The sequence below is a fragment of the Dendropsophus ebraccatus genome, chromosome 10 (assembly GCF_027789765.1).
Source record: "Dendropsophus ebraccatus isolate aDenEbr1 chromosome 10, aDenEbr1.pat, whole genome shotgun sequence".
NCBI lineage: Eukaryota > Metazoa > Chordata > Amphibia > Anura > Hylidae > Dendropsophus > Dendropsophus ebraccatus.
Genome location: NC_091463.1, coordinates 92389609 through 92409130, shown reverse-complemented (window position 1 = coordinate 92409130; position 19522 = coordinate 92389609). Strand labels below are relative to the sequence as shown.

The window sequence follows — 19522 nt, the reverse complement described above, 5'->3', positions numbered from 1 at the left end:
AAAATGTATCTCGATTAAGCGATACTAGATAACAAAGGCTGCAGATATCTGTGTCCTTATATTTTACCAATTGATTTGTTTCCTGAATGAAAATGAACTTTCTAAATAGTCTTTATTAGTCATTTCCTACTATTTAACTTTAGAAAGATAAGATAAAAATGTCAGAAGGACTTTCTGCTCCCACAGCAAGGATGGAGAGGAGATTACACACCAGCTTAGATTGTGGTCAGGGGGAGAGAAATCTTGAGGGACAGCTCACACAGGCTGTAGAGAGAGAGGAGAGCAGATACAAGGCAGTCTGTAGGGAGGAATCATACAGGCTGTAGACATGGAGGAGAGTAGACACGAGGCAGCCTGCACGGAAAAATCATACAGGCTGTAGAGCGAGAGGGAGGAGAGCAGATACAAGGCAGTCTGCAGGGAAGACTCATACAGGCTGTAGAGAGAGAGGAGAGCAGACACAAGGCAGCCTGCAGGGAAAAATCATACAGGCTGTAGAGAGAGAGGGAGGAGAGCAGATACAAGGCAGTCTGTAGGGAAGACTCACACAGGCCATAGAGAGAGAGAGAGAGAGAGAGAGGAGAGCAAATACAAGGCAGTCTGCAGGGGAGAATCATACAGGCTACATATAGAGAGAAAGAGAGGAGAGCAGATACAATATAGTCTGCAGGGAAGAATCATACAGGCTGTAGACAGAGAGGAGATCAGCTACAAGGGAGTCTGCAGAGGAGAATCATATAGGCTGTAGAGAGAGAGGGGCAGGTGTTAGGCAGCCTGCAGGGGAGAAGCATACAGGCTGTAGAGAGAGAGGAGAGCAGATACAAGGCAGGCTGCAAGACAGAATTCTTGGAGTGTGAATGTGTTTCCAGCTCCCTTTATCCTTGCTCTGTATTGACAGGCAGAGGTCACTCATGCTGACAGCTCCCCAGCTCCTGGTGTCATGGTCAAGCTCTTCAAATCTAATACTGAAATAGGTTCCGTTATATCCGATAACAATGGAGCAACATTATTCAAGATCAATGCAAATGCCAACGAGAAATCCTTTGAAATTAAGGTAACAACAGATGTACAGATCTTTCTTGATTTCCATTGACCTGCTTAGTCGCCATCTCCTTTGATCTCCCCTTATTAGGCTGTGCCTACATTTTACATGTGGATGGCAGCAACATCCATTGTGTTCTGTATATATGCTATAGACCTGTACTTGTACCCAGATCGGTCTTGGCTAGAGGGATACATTATATTATGTTGGTTACTGCCTCTGAATTTCCACCTTTATGATATTTTGTAATGATCACAGGTTACAGCGGGAGTGGACGGCGCCCGTCAAGAGGAGCTGCTTCATCTTACTCCCTATAGTTCCAGCGCAAACAGCTTTCTCCACCTGGACATCCCAAACCAAATACTGAGCCCTGGAGAAACTGCAATGGTCACAATGAAGGTTTTGACACCCGATCCTGCAAAAGTTAAGAAAGTTTATTACATGGTGAGTGTCATTTTAGAGAGGTAGTATCCTACACAGCATGATGATCTATCGATGACGTTTTTTTTAGATGTTCCTCCTTGTAATAAAAGCTACTAATGGGCACCATGCCTTATGGAACAACTTCCTATATTATCTGTAGACAAAAGAAACCTGAAAATGGCGGATTGGAAGATGTTCATTGGTGCATCATCTTGTAGGTTAAAATAGTAAATTCTCACTTTTGGGCTATGTTCACACATGGTATTTCGTACAGTATTTTGGGTGGTAATTTTTCTACTGAAACCAGGAGTGGGTTGAAAAGACAGAAGCTGTGCAAATCTTCCCATTATAATATTTCAGTTCTACTCCTGATTTTGGCTACAAATACTGACCAAAAATTCTGACAGAATTACTTGCCAAAATACTGTAAGTGTGAACATAGCCAAGTCCTGTATTGTCTCTATAGTATAGACAGTGCACCAGCATGTACTTGATTTATCCGGTCTTGTCTACTTATTTACTTGCTCATCCTCTACTGATAATAATGAGATGACTCTGCTCAGTCTGTCACAGCTACTACTGCAAAGCTGACTAGTGAAAATCACAGCCAATTCGCTCTGCGCTACTGTCTGGTGTGAAAACTGATTATAGTGAAAATATGATTTATGCTCTGATTATATAGTTGCCCAAAAATGCACCAAAAAGGATTTGTTGTTGGATGAAGTTTTCTATGTATGAAGGTAAGTATGATCTATAGGTGATGTAATGATGATGGAGGCTCCATACTCATCATCAGATCCCAAAAAGTACCTGGCCAGTAACCTTCACAAATGTGTACCCATTGTGATCCAGTGTAGACACGAACAATAGTGTCCTGTGTGTGTCTGAGGTTTTTTTGTTCTTTGGGTAATTCTAAATATTTTATTACGGCTAAACCATATGTGATCAGGACTTTTCAGGTTGATCTTTCAGTTCTGATCTTTTTTCAGATTCTCAATAAGGGTCAGATTCTCGATTTGAAGTCTATCGACAGAAGTGATTTCATGGTGGTCAATGTACTCGTCACCGCCAAGATGGTTCCCTCCTTCCGAGTTCTCGCCTATTATTACTTGAGCTCTGAGATTGTGGCTAATTCCATTTGGGTGGATGTCACTGATGTCTGTGAAGGCAAGGTAACCGACGTGTCCTGAGACAGCTGGTGGAAATAAAAAAAAATTGGTGGAAATTAAATTTTTTGTTGTTTTTTTTTTTAGCTGGAACTTAGGACGGATGTTAGCGACAGTATACAACCGGGAAACTCCTTCAAGCTTACAATAGAAACAGATGATAAGACCACAGTGTCTTTATCAGCAGTGGATACAGCCGTCTACATCCTAAACTCCAAAAACAAGCTGACCCCCACCAAGGTAGGCCGATAATAAGTCCGGTCTCCTTATATTGAATGACATGGCTGTGGTCCGATTTACATTATAACGCTGCTTTCTGACTACAGTCTCCTCCATGTCTTCCAGGTTTTTAAGGCCATGAATGACTATGATCTGGGATGTTCTCCTGGAAGTGGGAAGGATTATAAATCTGTTTTCATGGATGCTGGATTAGCATTTGTCTCTTCTGCAGGATACAGTGACATAAATGGTGATTGTATGACTTAGAAGCCGGGCTATGTGGATGTTGTTACATGCATTCATTTTTATTATTTCTTATTTTTTATTTCTGATACTACATGGAACCTGTCAACAAGCAGGTCTATTGAACGCTGTATTCACTGCCGGCTCCTCTGCTTGTGGCATTGTTCAGCACAAAGCAGCATGCTGTAAACACACCTCATTACCATGTCCGAATAAAGATATATATGTATATTTATACATGACAGGGAGATGGTGATATACGCTGGATGGGCTGCTCAGAAGTCACAACGTTACTCAGGGGGTGGGGCTAGAGCCCAGAGACATGATACAGCTAGGCCTTTTGGGGCAGCAGAAGATGATGTGTTGTCTCAGGATGGAGGGAGGAGCTGGGGAGCTGGAGACAATACACATTATGTAGTGGTTTTATTTTTAACTTCCTGTCTTGGGTTAATCAAGAAGAAACATGCTAAAGCCAGTACTATAAGTGTTAACATTATATTGGTGAGTTATATATCTTGAGGTAATAGTTTTATAAATTTTTTTGATACTTGAATACCTCTTAAATATTAAAGGGAACCTGTCACCAGGGACACGGGCACAGAGCCCGCCCGACCCCCCGATGCAGCCCCCAGATACTTACCCTTTCCAAAGAGTCCCGTTCCTGGAGCCGGTCCCGGGACGAAGATATCGGAGATGAGTCCAACACCCATAGAGAATGACGGCTCCATTAGTTCTCTATGGGCGTTGATATTTTCGTCCTGGGACCGGATCCAGGAACGGGACTCATCTGGAAGGGTAAGTATCCCTTAAAGGTTCCCTTTAAGATCACAACTTATCACTTATCACTTATTTATTGGTGATAAGTGTCCATTGATCACAAGAACAGGGGTCCCGTGTCCTCCACAGGTGAATACAGTGGCAGTCTAATACGTAAACTGGCGTTCCATTTACTGGCTTTGGGATTATGTTGTACTTTGTACCCTCATTGGGTCTGTATAGAGCGGCATGGGGGTTCACTTACTTGACTATTACTCCATTTATATTACCCCCATTCCGATGATCATTGGGGGTCCCATTAGTCAGATCTCCACCAAACCAATTCATAGGTGATAACTAGCAATCTAGGCGTAAGGAATATTCTTCTAAGGCCGGGTTTACATATGTCCGGCGGTGCGGCGGCGTTTCCCTCCGGCGCAGGAGAAAAGCGCCGGAGGGAAACGCATCTTTGAACTGATTCCATTGTTTTCAATGGGATCGTTCAAAATGTGCGGCGGTGAACTAGTGGCCGCCGCATCACCGGACCGTCGGTGCGTTAGGACGCATCTTGCAGCGTCCTGGCGGACCGCCGCTCCGGTAATGCGGCGCCGCACCAATTCAATCGAATAGAGCGCCGGATGCCTCGCCGGGCAGGACGCATGCCGTTCGGCTCTGGCATCCGGCGTTCAGGCAAATAGTACACAAAATAAACATATATCTCCCCCTGTGTGCTCTCCCCCTCCCCTATAGTTCCCCTTGGTCCCCCAGTAGTATATCACCCCCCCTGTTTCTCCTCCAGTAGTATATAGCCCCCCTGTTGCCCCCCCAGTAATATTTAGCTTCCCTGTGTGCTCTCCCCCAATTAGTATACAGCATTGCTGTGCGCTCTCCCCCAATAGTATATAGCCCCCCATGTGCGCTCTCCCCCTCCCATATAGCCCCCCTGTGCGCTCTCCCCCTCCCATATAGCCCCCCTGTGCGCTCTCCTCTTGTAGTATATAGCCCCCCGTGAGCTCCCCCAATTTAGTATATAGCCCCCGTGCGCTCCCCCGCAAATCCCATTGAAAATGACAGGAAAACATAGTGGGGAAAAAAATGTCAACTGATGAGAGCAACTTGTGACAACTGATGACAACTGATGGAAACTGATGGCAACTGATGGTTTTTAATGAAAAGACGGATAGAAAAACTGATCACAACTGATGCATTTTTGGCATCAGTTGTAACATCAGTTGTGGTCAGTTTTTAGGCAAAAAACGCAACTGATGCCAACTTATATATGTAAACCCAGCCTAAGAACTATACAGGAAGTTGTAGTCAGTCAATGAATATAGATGCGAGAACCATGACTTTTCTTCATTCCCTTACAGAATTTGGCTGTAAAGTTTCTCAAAGGAAGAAAAGATCTGAGGAATTCATTAAACTTACTAACCAGAAAGGTAAGGAGAGATCGCGAGATTTCTGGTCTTGTTTTAGTTATATGTTCTGATATGGGGTTCATGGATATGGTTCATGCTGGTCCACCAGAAGACCAATGTTTGCACCCCAAGTAATGGGCACATATATGTGGCTGCTATAGGGGAAGAAGAGTTCTATCACTGGTTGGAGCTGAGAACCTATGCAAGACTCCTCCATACAGAGACACTACATTGTTAGTAAACCAGAGAGTGAGGTCGATATGCCATAGAGGGGGCGCCTCTGTCCTGGCGGCATAACCGCATGGAGGCCATTTTGATCTATGATCTCTTGCATTGTTTCATATCTACAGTAAACCAATACCAAAACCAACTCAAGCAGTGCTGTATCACCGGAATGAAGCTACTGCCGGCTCGTATGGATAAAAAGTGTGAAAACCGAGCGAACCGTATAACAGCCAGTGAGTGCCGAAAAGCGTTCCTTGAGTGCTGCAAATTCGCCGAGGAACAGCGCAAGAAGATCAAATCTGTTAAACAGGATGAACGCATTGGGAGAAGTAAGAAATGTTATTGAATATTGGTTTATTCCCAAGGGCTTTTCTATGTGTCTACAGATTTATGATGACTGTATATACCATATGGGGATGATGAAGAATAAGTTCTGTATATCTTTATAGTACTTCTCTAGATGAAAGGAAAACTGCCTCTCTACTGCCACCTATAGGTCACTATTCTGGACAATCTCACACGGCCAGCCTGAACCCCACTCTGTCCTGGTGCTGGGGGCATAAACTCATAAAAAAGGTCAGACATTGGGTCTCAGATTAACCACCTATAGGTGGCACTACAGAGAGAGTTTTCTTTCAAGATGATGTAGGCTTACTTCTGGAATTTACCTTACATGCTTAACCCCTTAAGGACGGAGCCAATTTTCGTTTTTGCGTTTTAGTTTTTTCCTCCTTGTGTTTTGCATTTTTCTCGAGACCCACATGAGCCCTTATTTTTTGCATCACTAATTGTACTTTGCAATGACAGGCTGAATTTTTGCATAAAGTACACTGCGAAACCAGAAAAAAATTCAATGTGTTGTGAAATTGAAAAAAAAAAAACACATTTATTTTTATTTGTTTTTTTTTTTTGTTTTTTTTGCCATTCACCCTGGGGTAAAACTGACTTGTTATATATGTTTCTCAAGTCGTTACAAATAAAACGATATATAACATGTATAACTTATATTGTATCTGATGGCCTGTAAAAAATTCAAACCATTGTTACCAAATATATGTTCCTTAAAATCGCTCCATTCCCAGGCTTATAGCGCTTTTATCCTTTGGTCTATGGGTCTATGTGTCAGGTGTCATTTTTTGCGCCATGATGTTTACTTTCTATCGGTACCTTGATCGCGTATATACAACTTTTTAATCGTTTTTTATTACATTTTCCTGGATTTGATGCGACCAAAAATGCGCAATTTTGCACTTTACGCCGTTTACCATGCGAGATCAGGAATGTGATTAATTAATAGTTCGGGCAATTACGCACGCGGTGATAGCAAACATGTTTGTTTATTTATTTACTTTTATTAAAAACATGGAAAAAGTGGGGTGATTATGACTTTTATTAGGGGAGGGGGCTTTTTACTTATAATAATTTTTTTTTTTTTTTTACACTTATACTAGAAGCCCCCTTGGGGTTAGGGTTATTCCCCCTGGGGTTAGGGTTATTCTCCCTGGGGTTAGGGTTATTCCTCCTGGGGTTAGGGTTATTCTCCCTGGGGTTAGGGTTATTCTCCCTGGGGTTAGGGTCATTCCCCCTGGGGTTAGGGTTATTCCCCCTGGGGTTAGGGTTATTCCCCCTGGGGTTAGGGTTATTCCCCCTGGGGTTAGGGTTATTCCTCCTGGGGTTAGGGTTATTCTCCCTGGGGTTAGGGTTATTCCCACTGGGGTTAGGGTTATTCTCCCTGGGGTTAGGGTTATTCCCCCTGGGGTTAGGGTTATTCTCCCTGGGGTTAGGGTTACTCTCCCTGGGGTTAGGGTTATTCTCCCTGGGGTTAGGGTTATTCTCCCTGGGGTTAGGGTTATTCCCCCTGGGGTTAGGGTTATTCCCCCTGGGGTTAGGGTTAGTCCCCTTGGGGGACTTCTAGTATAAGTATACTGATCTCCCATTGATCTATGCTGTATATAGTTATACAGTAAAGATCAATGAGATCGGCACTCGGATGCTTTTGGCCGCTGCAGCTGAAAGCATCCGAGTGCCGAGCCGGGATCAGCGTCACTTTGGCTGAGTCCCGGAGGAGCGATCTCCGCCACTAGACACCAGGGAAGTGCTGCGTCCGGTAATCAGATGCAGCTGTCATCTCTGACAGCTGCATCTGATTACTGTATTAGCGGGCACGGCGAACAAGCGGCACCCAGGACCGCGGCGGTTCAGAGCGGGGTCGCCGCGCGGCCCCGCTCTGAGCACCTCTTGCGGGCGCATGACGTATGGGTACGTCATGCGTCCTTAAGAGGGGTACTTCGGCAAAAATCTTTTTCTTTTAAATCAACTGGTTTCAGAAAGTTTTAGAGATTTGTAATTTACTTCTATTTAAAATTCTTAAGTCTTCCCATACTTATCAGATGCTGTATGTCCTACGTAGGTTTATTATTATTATATTGATTATGGCCAGTGAGGTTATGTATGGTTTATATGTTTTATGTATTTGTTTTATGTATTTGTATTGTATATTTATGTATCTTGTTTTCACTTATTATTATTTTCATTATTTATTTTCATATATATTTCTCCTTTTAATGCATTCTGTCCACTTGTGCATATATTTTCATAGATGGCCCACAGATGTATGATTTATTTATCCATTGTAGAGTATAATTCCCATATGGCCTATAGATGGCAGTAGTCTTTAGCTCTCTTCCTACCCGGGTGAGGCGCATGCGCGTAGGCACACTGTGTTCTCTGCACATGTGACCTGCGTGCGTCCGCGTCACACGGGTATGTCACGTGACTTATCGGGCTTGTACGTCATCCCGTTGCACACGTGACTGGCGCATTTACGCATCATAGAGGCACCACACCATCATGTGACCGCAAGCGTCATCATGTCGCGCCCTCGGCGCGGACGCCGGTCGCATCCGGAAGCGGCAGTAGCACTGAGCAGGTAGCTTGATTGTATGTAATGCACTTCATGTGCGGAGCGGGCGGGTGATTGGTTCTCTTAGTGGTTCTTTGGGTATTTATAGTGCGACCCTCCAGTTGATAGGTACCCCTTGAAAAAGGCTACGCCGAAACGTGCGTTGGGGTGGGGGCCGCCGGTGGACACTTTGATTCTCACTATTTATGGTAGGACACTGTATTTATTAATCTATTTATTCATTTCTGCATCCATTGGGACACATGTGTTATTTATTTATATATTGCACCTTTTTTGGTGTATTTACCATATAGCATCAACACATAGGTCTTTGGGCACTGTATTTAGCACTTTAGTGTACCTGTTTTCATCTAAATTATTTATTTATTTACTTGAATTACTTACTTATTTAGTTACCAGTGTCCATCTGCAGCAGCCCCCTCACTGTATGTTTGTCATTTTTAACCATTTTTGTCAGCCATGGTTCATTGTGTATTTATTTACTCATCATTTTTGTCACTTATGTGTAATTTTAATCAATAAAATTTATATGTTGTAATATCTCAGAGGTTCAGTTGTTTCTCTATTGGTTTTTAGCTTGCTACTAGAACCCGAAGTTCTTTCTTTACACTTTACACCCATTCCCCATACTTTAGATTAATACAGATAGTATCTTGTATGGTGGAGCTCTACAGACTTTTTATATGTGTTATTGGTTTCAGAAAGTTTTAGAGATTTGTAATTTACTTCTATTTAAAATTCTTAAGTCTTCCCATACTTATCAGATGCTGTATGTCCTACAGGTCCTAAGAGGTGTATTCTTTCCAGTCTGACAAAGTGACTGGCTTAAGACTTTTAAATAGAAGTAAATTACAAATCTATATAACTTTCTGAAACCAGTTGATTTGAAAGAAAAAGATTTTTGCTTGGAGTACCCCTTTAAGCTCCTTTATTATTGCCTAATGCAATACTGTAGCAATATTGTATGTCAGGACATATATAATGTTCAGCAACGATCACCATGTAAATATCCTTCCCATAGCACAAAAGGAGGAAGAGGAGGATGATTTCACGGATGAAAGCGAGGTGCAGGTCCGTTCATCTTTTCCCGAAACCTGGCTATGGAGAACCGTCACTGTCAACAAAAAATACACGTATGGTGTTTGTTGTTTCAATCTTGTGCTCAGCCTGGATATCATAGTCCCAAGGACCAGTAAAAAAAAGAGCCAAACATGTCTATCCATTCTGGATAGTATACCCACGTATAAAATGATCACAGACATTGTCAGACTACATGAAATAAACCCAGACTAAAGGCTCTGGACACCATGCATAAGTATTTTATATTCTTGCTTATAAAGATTTTCTTTATAGGTCTTTTTGAAAAATTTAGCTTACTTTTGCAGTTTGTTGTGTGAGCTCTATTTTCCTCTTGTACGTTTCCTATATGATTCTCCCCTGCTCTCCTCCCCATGTGAGCTGCCCTCCAAGAATTCTCTCCCCCCTGTACACTCTTTGAGCTGGTGTGTATCCCCCTTCCTATTTCTAGATGGAGAGTAGAAAGTCCATCTTATCTTTCTCTAAATAGCAGCTAAATGGTAGTAAATTTCTGTTAAAGACTATAACTTTGCATCTTTTTGTATTCAGGAAACTAATCATTAAGAAAAATAGTGTAAGGTGTCCATAGCCATTAAGAATGGTGCCCCTAAGACCAGACACTATATAAGGCCACATGTTGTCCCTATTGTAGATATAGCAATTATTACCCTTTATATAACATGGACAATGAGAATGATAATAATACGATTTACACTCTTCTTCCTAAGTGAAACTGTATCTGTTCATGACTCTATCACCACATGGGAGATACAAGGAGTCGGAATGTCCGAACGTAAAGGTAAAGCTTTCTCCGTCGCCTTAGATTCTTACCTCAGGACATGGATGGTTTCTTCAGGCATTCTCATAGACTCTTCATGTCTACAGGATTCTGTGTGGCTGAGCCCGTCAAGGTCAGAGTCTTCCAGTACTTCCACGTTCACCTCCAAGTGCCGTATTCTGTGAAGAGGTTTGAGCAGATGGAGCTTAGGCCTGTGCTGTACAACTACTATGATGAGGACCTAAAGGTGAGGCCAGGACCGTTCCGGTGCTCCTCGCTCCTCATAAGCTGTGTGGTCCCCAAAGTAGAAAGTGTAACATGTATCAGGAGAATGATGCCTTATTCTTTAGTCCCACGGAAATCTAATGGTTTATTCTAAAATTCCTGGTGTTCAAGGGGGTCATTACACACATCTTGGGGGAGATTTATCAAACATGGTGTAAAGTGAAACCGACTCAGTTGCCCCTAGCAACCAATCAGATTCCACTTTTCATTTTCAAAAGAGTCTGTGAGGAATGAAAGGTGGAATCTGATTGGTTGCTAGGGGCAACTGAGCCAGTTTCACTTTACGCCATGTTTGATAAATCTCCCCCCTTGTCATCTACTGGTTTATTCTCTAGTCCCTGGTAATCTAGTGGTTTGTTCCATATTCCTTGGTAATCTGATGGTTTATTCTCTAGTTCCTGGTGATGTACTGGTTAAGGCTACATTCACACAACGTATGAGACCGGCCGTTCTGTGAACTGGGCCTGCTGGGTCACGGAACGGCCGGTCTCTGAAAAGATCATCCTGGCCGGTACTGCAGTACCAGCCGGAAGATCTTTAGGGCCCCAGAGTTCTGATGCGGGTGCATCTGTGCGTGCGCGCATCAGAACTCTGCACACTATGGAGCATGCGTCCGGAGCCGCTCACCCCACAGTGTGCACTGACAGGGTTTTCTGCGGCTGCTATTCAATGAATAGCGGCCACACAAAACTTACATGCCAGTTGTTCGCAGCGCCGCTAAGGATCCCGGCCGGAGCGTATACTATGTGTATACGCTCCGGCCGGGATCCCATGGACAGCAAGGTAACGTATATTTTCGCAATAATCACGTCCGTGGTTTTACGAAAATATATGTTGTGTTAACATAGCCTTATTCTATAGTCCTTGGTGATTCAATGGCTTATTCTATAGTTCCTGGTGATCTAGTGGTTTGTTCTATCGTCCTTGGTGATCTGATTGCTTATTCTACAGCTCCTGGAGATCTAATGGCTTATTCCATAATCCTTGGTGATTTAGTGGCTTTCTGGTGGCTAGTCTTTTGTGATCTGGTGGCTTCTTTTATAGTCCTTGGTGATGTGGTAGCTTTTTTATAGTCCCTGGTTATCTGGTGACTTCTTCTCGAGTTCTTGATTATCTAATGCTTTATTCTACAGTCCATGGTGTTCAAAGAGTTTATTCTACAGTGCCTGGTGATCTGGTGTTTTTTTTTCTAAAGTCCCTGAAGATCTGGTGGTTTATTTTTATAATCCCTAGTGATCTAGTGGTATACTCGTGGTGTTAAAACAGGCTCTTACACTCATCTTGTAATCTACTTATTTATTCTATAGTTCCTGGTGATCAACCGGTATACCGGTGTTTAATCAGGCTGTTACACACATGTCCCTGGTGATCTAGTATATTATACTACAGTCTCTGGTAATCTAATAGTTTATTCTATAGTCCCTGGTGATCTAGTGGGTCATTATATACCTCTGTTCAACTACTGGTCTATTCTATAGAAGATTATTCTATAGTCCTTGGTTATCTAGTGAGCCATAGTGCATCCCGTCTTGATCATCTAGAGGATAGATGACCCCTAGATGACCAGGAACTTCATGTAAGATATGGCTATAAATAAGGGATATTTTGCATTGGGTCCAGGAAGCTGAGAGTACCCCCTCTGTAGATGTATAGGGATCTCTGATGGTCTCTGACAGGTTATAAATCTCTTTTCGTCTTCCTGGTGCAGGTTAAGGTATCACTGGAGAAGACAGAAGACCTGTGTAGTGCCACCACAGCTGAAGGAGACCCGATAGAAAGACTAGTAACCGTGCCGTCACACGCCACTCTGTCTGTCCCGTTTGTTGTGGTGCCCATCGGAAAGTCCAACCCGGTGGTGACAGTGAAGGCGCTAGGAACCTTGGGAGTCGGGGACATTGTGAAGAAGCCTCTTCGCATCTTGGTGAGAGAACCCATTCCGTCCTATAGACCTAAATCTGTATGTTATGCTTCTTGTGTTTTATTATTGAGGTTATATTCATCTCCTCAGAGGGAAGGTGTCTCCGTCCTTGAAGAAAAAACCTACATCATAGATCCTACAGGTAAGAAGAAGAAGACAATGGGTATCGGTACCCATAATATGACATATCTGTATACCTGTTGTAGGGATCTTCCCGGGGGATGGTGTGTTAGGACACAGTTCAGGCAGCAAACTTGGACTTAAAAACAGCTTTGGTGTTTATTTGTAGCATAAACGGTCCAGCAACGTAAATACAGCAACACCGTGCAGTGAGAATAAACAAAACAAAAAGTCCTGCCCGTCTGGGCGCTTACTAATACAACAGGTTACCTCTCTGTCACTTCACTTGGCAGGTAATATTGCAGGGTGTGCATAAGCCCCAGCTCCCAGCGAACACACCATACAGGCTGTTCACTCCTGTCTGAGAGCCTCCCCTGCACACTGAGCTCACCTTTTGCCTTCTCAGGCTGATTGGGATCAGAGCTCACCTGATCCCAAAACCCATACTGGATCGAGGGGGAGGGAATGGCAGATCCCACTCCCAACCTATCCACCATTCCAGTAAATCCAGGCCCGGTAAAAATAAATAATAACTCAGCAGCATAGCACTGCTGAGCAACAGATCCCTCCTGGACTTACCACCTCACACTACGCATCAGCCTAGGTGAGATGTACACCCCCTCGAACACATCTCCAGTGACATGTCCACATATCCCCCCCCTCTTCTTCAGACCGGAGGGCTGAGCGTTTTGTCCCCACAGGCAGTGTACCCTTGATAGAGCGTCAGCATTCGCCTGTAATTTCCCTGGCCGGTGTTCTACAGTGAAATTGAAGTTTTGTAGGGACAGAAACCATCTAGTCACCCTTGCGTTTTTTTCTTTGTTAAGCTTCATCCATGTTAGGGGGGCATGGTCTGTCACTAACTTGAATCTCCTGCCTAGCAAGTAGTACTTCAGGGATTCGAGGGCCCACTTCACTGCCAGACACTCTCGCTCAACTATGGCATAGTTTTTCTCGGCCGGGGATAGCTTCCTACTTAAGTACATCACCGGGTGCTCCTCGCCATTCACGACCTGTGAGAGGACGGCACCTAACCCTGTGTTAGAGGCATCTGTCTGTACTAGAAACTCTCGCCTAAAGTCAGGGGTAACTAGCACAGGTTGTTGGCACAGGGCAGACTTAAGGCTTTGAAAAGCCTTCTCGGCCTCTGGAGTCCATGTCACCATTGCGGACTTCGCACCCTTTGTCAGGTCAGTTAGTGGGGCTGCAACTGAAGCAAAATTCGGCACAAACCTTCGGTAATAGCCCGTAATACCCAGGAAAGCTCTGACCTGTTTCTTTGTGAGGGGTTGAGGCCAATTCTGTATTGCCTCAATTTTATTTAGTTGTGGTTTCACTAACCCCCTTCCAATAATGTAGCCCAAGTATTTGGCCTCCTCTAAGGCTAGTGCACACTTCTCTGCATTGATGGTTAACCCCGCATCACTTATGGCATCTAACACCGCCTGGACCTTACAGAGGTGACTTTCCCAATCCGGGCTAAAAATGACCACATCATCGAGGTAGGCAGCGGAGTAATCACGATGTGGTCGCAGAATCAAGTCCATCAACCTCTGAAAAGTGGCAGGGGCTCCATGTAACCCGAATGGCATCACTACGTATTGGAAGAGCCCATCAGGGGTGGAGAATGCAGTCTTCTCTCTAGCCTTAGGAGTGAGTGGGATCTGCCAGTAGCCCTTAGTGAGATCGAGGGTAGTTATGTACCTGGCATTACCCATCCTTTCTATCAACTCATCTACCCTGGGCATGGGGTAGGCATCGAACTTGGAGATCTCATTTAACTTTCTAAAATCATTACAGAACCTCCAAGTTCCATTGGGCTTTGGGATTAACACAATCGGGCTGGACCACTCGCTCTGAGACACCTCAATGACTCCTAGGTCAAGCATACGTTTTACCTCGGATGATACCGCCTCCCTCCGTGCTTCTGGTATCCTATAGGGCTTCAGGTTTACTCTGCTTCTAGGCTCAGTTTCAATATGATGACTAATGAGATGTGTACGCCCTGGTAGGTCAGAAAACTTGTTTTTATTTTTCTGCAGGAACTCCTTAGCTTCCTGCTTCTGGGACACTGATAGGGTGTCACCAATCCTGACCGGAGGGATTGGTGGTGACAGATGACCAACAGGATTTGTCGCCACCAAGGATTCCCTGTCTTTCCAGGGCTTGATCAAGTTTATGTGATAAACTTGAAAAGGCTTCCTTCTACCTGGTTGGTGTACCTTGTAGTTGACCTCACTGATCTTCTCTACAATTTCATAGGGACCCTGCCACTTTGCTAAGAATTTGCTTTCTACCGTGGGAACAAGTATGAGTACCCGGTCACCTGGGCTAAATGTCCTGATTCTTGCAGAACGATTGTAAATTCTGCTTTGGCCCTCTTGCGCCCTCTGGAGGTGTTCCCTTACTAGGGGCATTACAGTGGCTATACGGTCCTGCATTTGTGCTACATGCTCTATAACACTCTTGTATGGGGTGGACTCACTTTCCCATGTCTCTTTCGCTATATCCAACAAACCCCTAGGGTGACGACCATAGACTAATTCGAAGGGAGAGAACCCTGTGGACGCTTGGGGTACTTCCCTAATAGAAAACATCAGGTAAGGTAGTAAGTGATCCCAATCCCGACCATCTTTTTCCACTACTTTCTTTAACATATGTTTCAGGGTTTTATTAAACCTCTCCACTAACCCGTCTGTCTGTGGGTGATATACAGAGGTTCGTAGGTGTGAGATTTTAAACAGTTTGCATAGCTCTTTCATTACCTTTGACACAAATGGGGTACCTTGGTCGGTCAAGATTTCCTTGGGGATCCCCACCCTGGAAAACATATAAAACAATTCCCGTGCAATTGTTTTAGAGGCAGTGTTTCTTAGGGGTACAGCCTCAGGATAGCGGGTCGCGTAGTCCAACACAACTAGAATGTACTGGTGTCCCCTAGCCGACTTTACAATGGGGCCCACCAAGTCCATTGCGATCCGGTCAAAAGGTACCTCTATGATGGGGAGTGGGACCAAAGGACTGCGAAAATGCGACACTGGAGCGCTAAGCTGACATGTGGGGCACGACTCACAGTATTTTTTTATGTCAGCATAAATCGCAGGCCAATAAAACCTCTGGAGGACTCTCTCCTGTGTTTTATCTGTCCCCAAGTGTCCCCCAAGGACATGATTATGGGCCATGTCGAGTACCTGACGCCGGTACGACTTAGGCACCAGAAGCTGTTCCACCACCTCATCATTAATCCTAGTGACTCTATAGTAGAGATCATTAGTCATAGAAAAATGTGGAAATTTTCTCTCAGCTTCTGGCTCCTGAGGTACCCCGTTCATAACAGTGACCTGCTCTCTAGCATTTTTGAGAGTGGGGTCCTGTAATTGTGCAGTACCAAAATTATCCCTAGACACCTCTAAGTCTGGAACATTCTGCGCAGTGGGAGGAGCCTCTTCCTCACCAGCCAGGACCTGCAAAGGAAAAGCATCATTTTCATCCTGTACATTTTTATCATTTACCGTGGGTAATGCAATAGACTTAGGGGTCTCCTCACTCCTTTCAGGGGATTGTTGTTTTCCCCATAGAGCCCAGAACAAAGGAAAATCACGCCCCAATATCACATTATGCATAAGGTTTTTAACCACACCCACTTCATATTGTACAGCGCCTAGTTCAGTCCCGACATTAGCCAGTACTATAGGGTAAACCTTTGTATCACCATGTATGCACACGACGCTCATATGTCTTGCTGGCACAAAGTCCCCAGTCACCAGGCTGGCATGCACCAGGGTGACAAGGCTTCCTGAGTCCAGCAACGCCTTAACAGGAAAGTCATTTACAGTAATGTTGCAGACTTGTGGTTCAGTCTCTAGTCCAGTGACTGCAACAAAAGACGGCTCCGCAAATAGCGACTGACGCCGGCTAGCGTCACACTCCATGGGCTCAGTGGTAAGAGGGCAATGGGCAGACACATGTCCCGTCTCATGGCATCTCCAGCACTGGATAGGGCCTGGTCTCCTTGGCAGGGAGTCCTTTTTAGGGCCACTTAGCCACCGGGGACCACCACCAGTCTTTTGCCCCTGAGACACCTCCTGAGCGCTCTTCCCTCTATCAGCACCCCTCCACACTCCCCCAATAGATGGAAGTCTCTTACCAGCTGAAGGCACAGGTCTGGCACTCCGGGGAGGTGACGGTGCTGCAGGAACATCACGGAGGTAGTCCTCGGTCGCCTGGAACCTCTCCACAAGGCTGACGAGTTCGTCGGCACTCCTAGGGTCGCCTTGTCCCACCAAGCGTTGCAGATCAGCAGGAAGTGCGCGGAGGTAGCGATCCATCACGACCCTCTCTAGGATCTGGGCAGGAGTAGAGGTGTCTGGCTCCAACCACTTTCTTGCCAAATGAATCAGGTCGTACATCTGGGACCTCGCTGACTTGTCCAGACTGTAGCTCCAGTTGCGGACCCTCCGGGCACGGACAGCAGCAGTAACTCCTAGTCGGGCGAGTATCTCTGCTTTTAGCCGAGGATAGTCCTTGACCTCTTGCTCACTGAGGTCATAATAGGCCTTTTGAGGTTCGCCTGTTAAATAAGGCGCAATCACTTCTGCCCACTCAGTGGAGGGTAACTTCTCTCTCTCAGCCACACGCTCAAAGACAGTTAAGTAGGCCTCAATATCATCATCAGCAGTCATCTTTTGCAGCGCACGCTGCACGGCTCTTCTCACAGACAAAGTCTCTGGCGCGGCTGCTGCCACCAGCTGGGGATTAGCACCTGCAGACGCCTCTTGCTTTGCTATCAGGTGCTCAATAAGTCTCTGTTGTTGAGCCATCGCTTGCTCATGGCGTAGGTTAGCGTCTGTCAGAGCCTGTTGTTGCTGCATATTAGCCTGCTGCTGTTGCAGACTCACTTGCATTAGCTGCTTCATCATCTCCTCCATGTTGCTTGGCTGCTTTTGGAGTGAAGCCGCAGCCTTCACCCAGGACATAAGCAGCTGTAGCCAAGTTGATGCACACCGTTGCCCCTAGCAACCGTTTTGCCCGCATCCTCCACCAATTGTAGGGATCTTCCCGGGGGATGGTGTGTTAGGACACAGTTCAGGCAGCAAACTTGGACTTAAAAACAGCTTTGGTGTTTATTTGTAGCATAAACGGTCCAGCAACGTAAATACAGCAACACCGTGCAGTGAGAATAAACAAAACAAAAAGTCCTGCCCGTCTGGGCGCTTACTAATACAACAGGTTACCTCTCTGTCACTTCACTTGGCAGGTAATATTGCAGGGTGTGCATAAGCCCCAGCTCCCAGCGAACACACCATACAGGCTGTTCACTCCTGTCTGAGAGACTCTCCTGCACACTGAACACACCTTTTGCCTTCTCAGGCTGATTGGGATCAGAGCTCACCTGATTCCAAAACCCACAGTGGATCGAGGGGGAGGGAATGGCAGATCCCACTCCCAACCTATCCACCATTCCAGTAAATCCAGGCCCGGTAAAAATAAATAATAACTCAGCAGCATAGCACTGCTGAGCAACAGATCCCTCCTGGACTTACCACCTCACACTACGCATCAGCCTAGGTGAGATGTACACCCCCTCGAACACATCTCCAGTGACATGTCCACACTGTCCAATCATGTTCCCTGTCCTCTGTATACCCATCAATTACTGCTTCCTTTCCTCTGTATACCCATCCATCACTGCCTCCTGTCCTGTGTATACCCATCCATCACTGCCTCCTATCCTCTGTATACCCGTCCATCACTGCCTCCTGTCCTGTGTATACCCATCCATCACTGCCTCCTATCCTCTGTATACCCGTCCATCACTGCCTCCTGTCCTCTGTATACCCGTCCATCACTGCCTCCTGTCCTCTGTATACCCGTCCATCACTGCCTTCTGTCCTCTGTATACCCATCCATCACTGCCTCCTATCCTCTGTATACCCGTCCATCACTGCCTCCTGTCCTCTGTATACGCGTCCATCACTGCCTCCTGTCCTCTGTATACCCATCACTGCCTCCTGTCCTCTGTATACCCGTCCATCACTGCCTCCTTTCCTCTGTATACCCATCACTGCCTCCTGTCCTCTGTATACCCATCCATCACTGCCTCCTGTTCTCTGTATACCCGTCCATCACTGCCTCCTGTCCTCTGTATACCCATTCATCACTGCCTCCTGTCCTCTGTATTCCCATCACTGCCTCCTGTCCTCTGTATACCCGTCCATGACTGCCTCCTGTCCTCTGTATACCCATCACTGCCTCCTGTCCTCTGTATACCCGTCCATCACTGCCTCCTTTCCTCTGTATACCCATCACTGCCTCCTGTCCTCTGTATACCCGTCCATGACTGCCTCCTGTCCTCTGTATACCCATCACTGCCTCCTGTCCTCTGTATACCCGTCCATCACTGCCTCCTTTCCTCTGTATACCCATCACTGCCTCCTGTCCTCTGTATACCCGTCCATCACTGCCTCCTGTCCTCTGTATACCCATCCATCACTGCTTCCTGTCCTCTGTATACTCACCCATCACTGCCTCCTGTCCTCTGTATACTCACCCATCACTGCCCCCTGTCCTCTGTATACCCACCCATCACTGCCTCCTGTCCTCTGTATACCCGTCCATCACTGCCTGCTGTCCTCTGTATACCCATCCATTACTGCCTCCTGTCCTCTGTATGCCCACCCATCACTGCCTCCTGTCCTCTGTATACTCACCCATCACTGCCCCCTGTCCTCTGTATACCCACCCATCACTGCCTCCTGTCCTCTGTATACCCGTCCATCACTGCCTGCTGTCCTCTGTATACCCATCCATTACTGCCTCCTGTCCTCTGTATGCCCACCCATCACTGCCTGCTGTCCTCTGTATACCCACCCATCACTGCCCCCTATCCTCTGTATACCCACCCATCACTGCCTCCTGTCCTCTGTATA

General features: G+C 45.7%; 2 protein-coding genes across 2 annotated transcripts in view; one reads left to right on the top strand and one right to left on the bottom strand.

Moving 5' to 3' along the window:
- The window catches only part of EGFL8 (EGF like domain multiple 8), a 64767-nt gene extending 54105 nt beyond the window's left edge, over nt 1–10662 (bottom strand). Inside the window, exon 1 of the mRNA XM_069944244.1 lies at nt 10324–10662. The gene's annotated coding sequence lies outside the window, so the exon portion shown is untranslated. The remainder of the gene's footprint in view (nt 1–10323) is intronic.
- Nucleotides 1–19522, top strand: part of LOC138766646 (complement C4-B-like) — a 54837-nt gene that overhangs the window by 15974 nt on the left and 19341 nt on the right. The window contains exons 11-22 of the mRNA XM_069944243.1: nt 899–1054; nt 1301–1486; nt 2455–2637; nt 2719–2871; nt 2977–3100; nt 5220–5288; nt 5618–5821; nt 9437–9548; nt 10221–10291; nt 10378–10517; nt 12264–12476; nt 12564–12615. Of these exons, the coding sequence (XP_069800344.1) occupies nt 899–1054; nt 1301–1486; nt 2455–2637; nt 2719–2871; nt 2977–3100; nt 5220–5288; nt 5618–5821; nt 9437–9548; nt 10221–10291; nt 10378–10517; nt 12264–12476; nt 12564–12615 (1663 nt within the window). The remainder of the gene's footprint in view (nt 1–898; nt 1055–1300; nt 1487–2454; nt 2638–2718; nt 2872–2976; nt 3101–5219; nt 5289–5617; nt 5822–9436; nt 9549–10220; nt 10292–10377; nt 10518–12263; nt 12477–12563; nt 12616–19522) is intronic.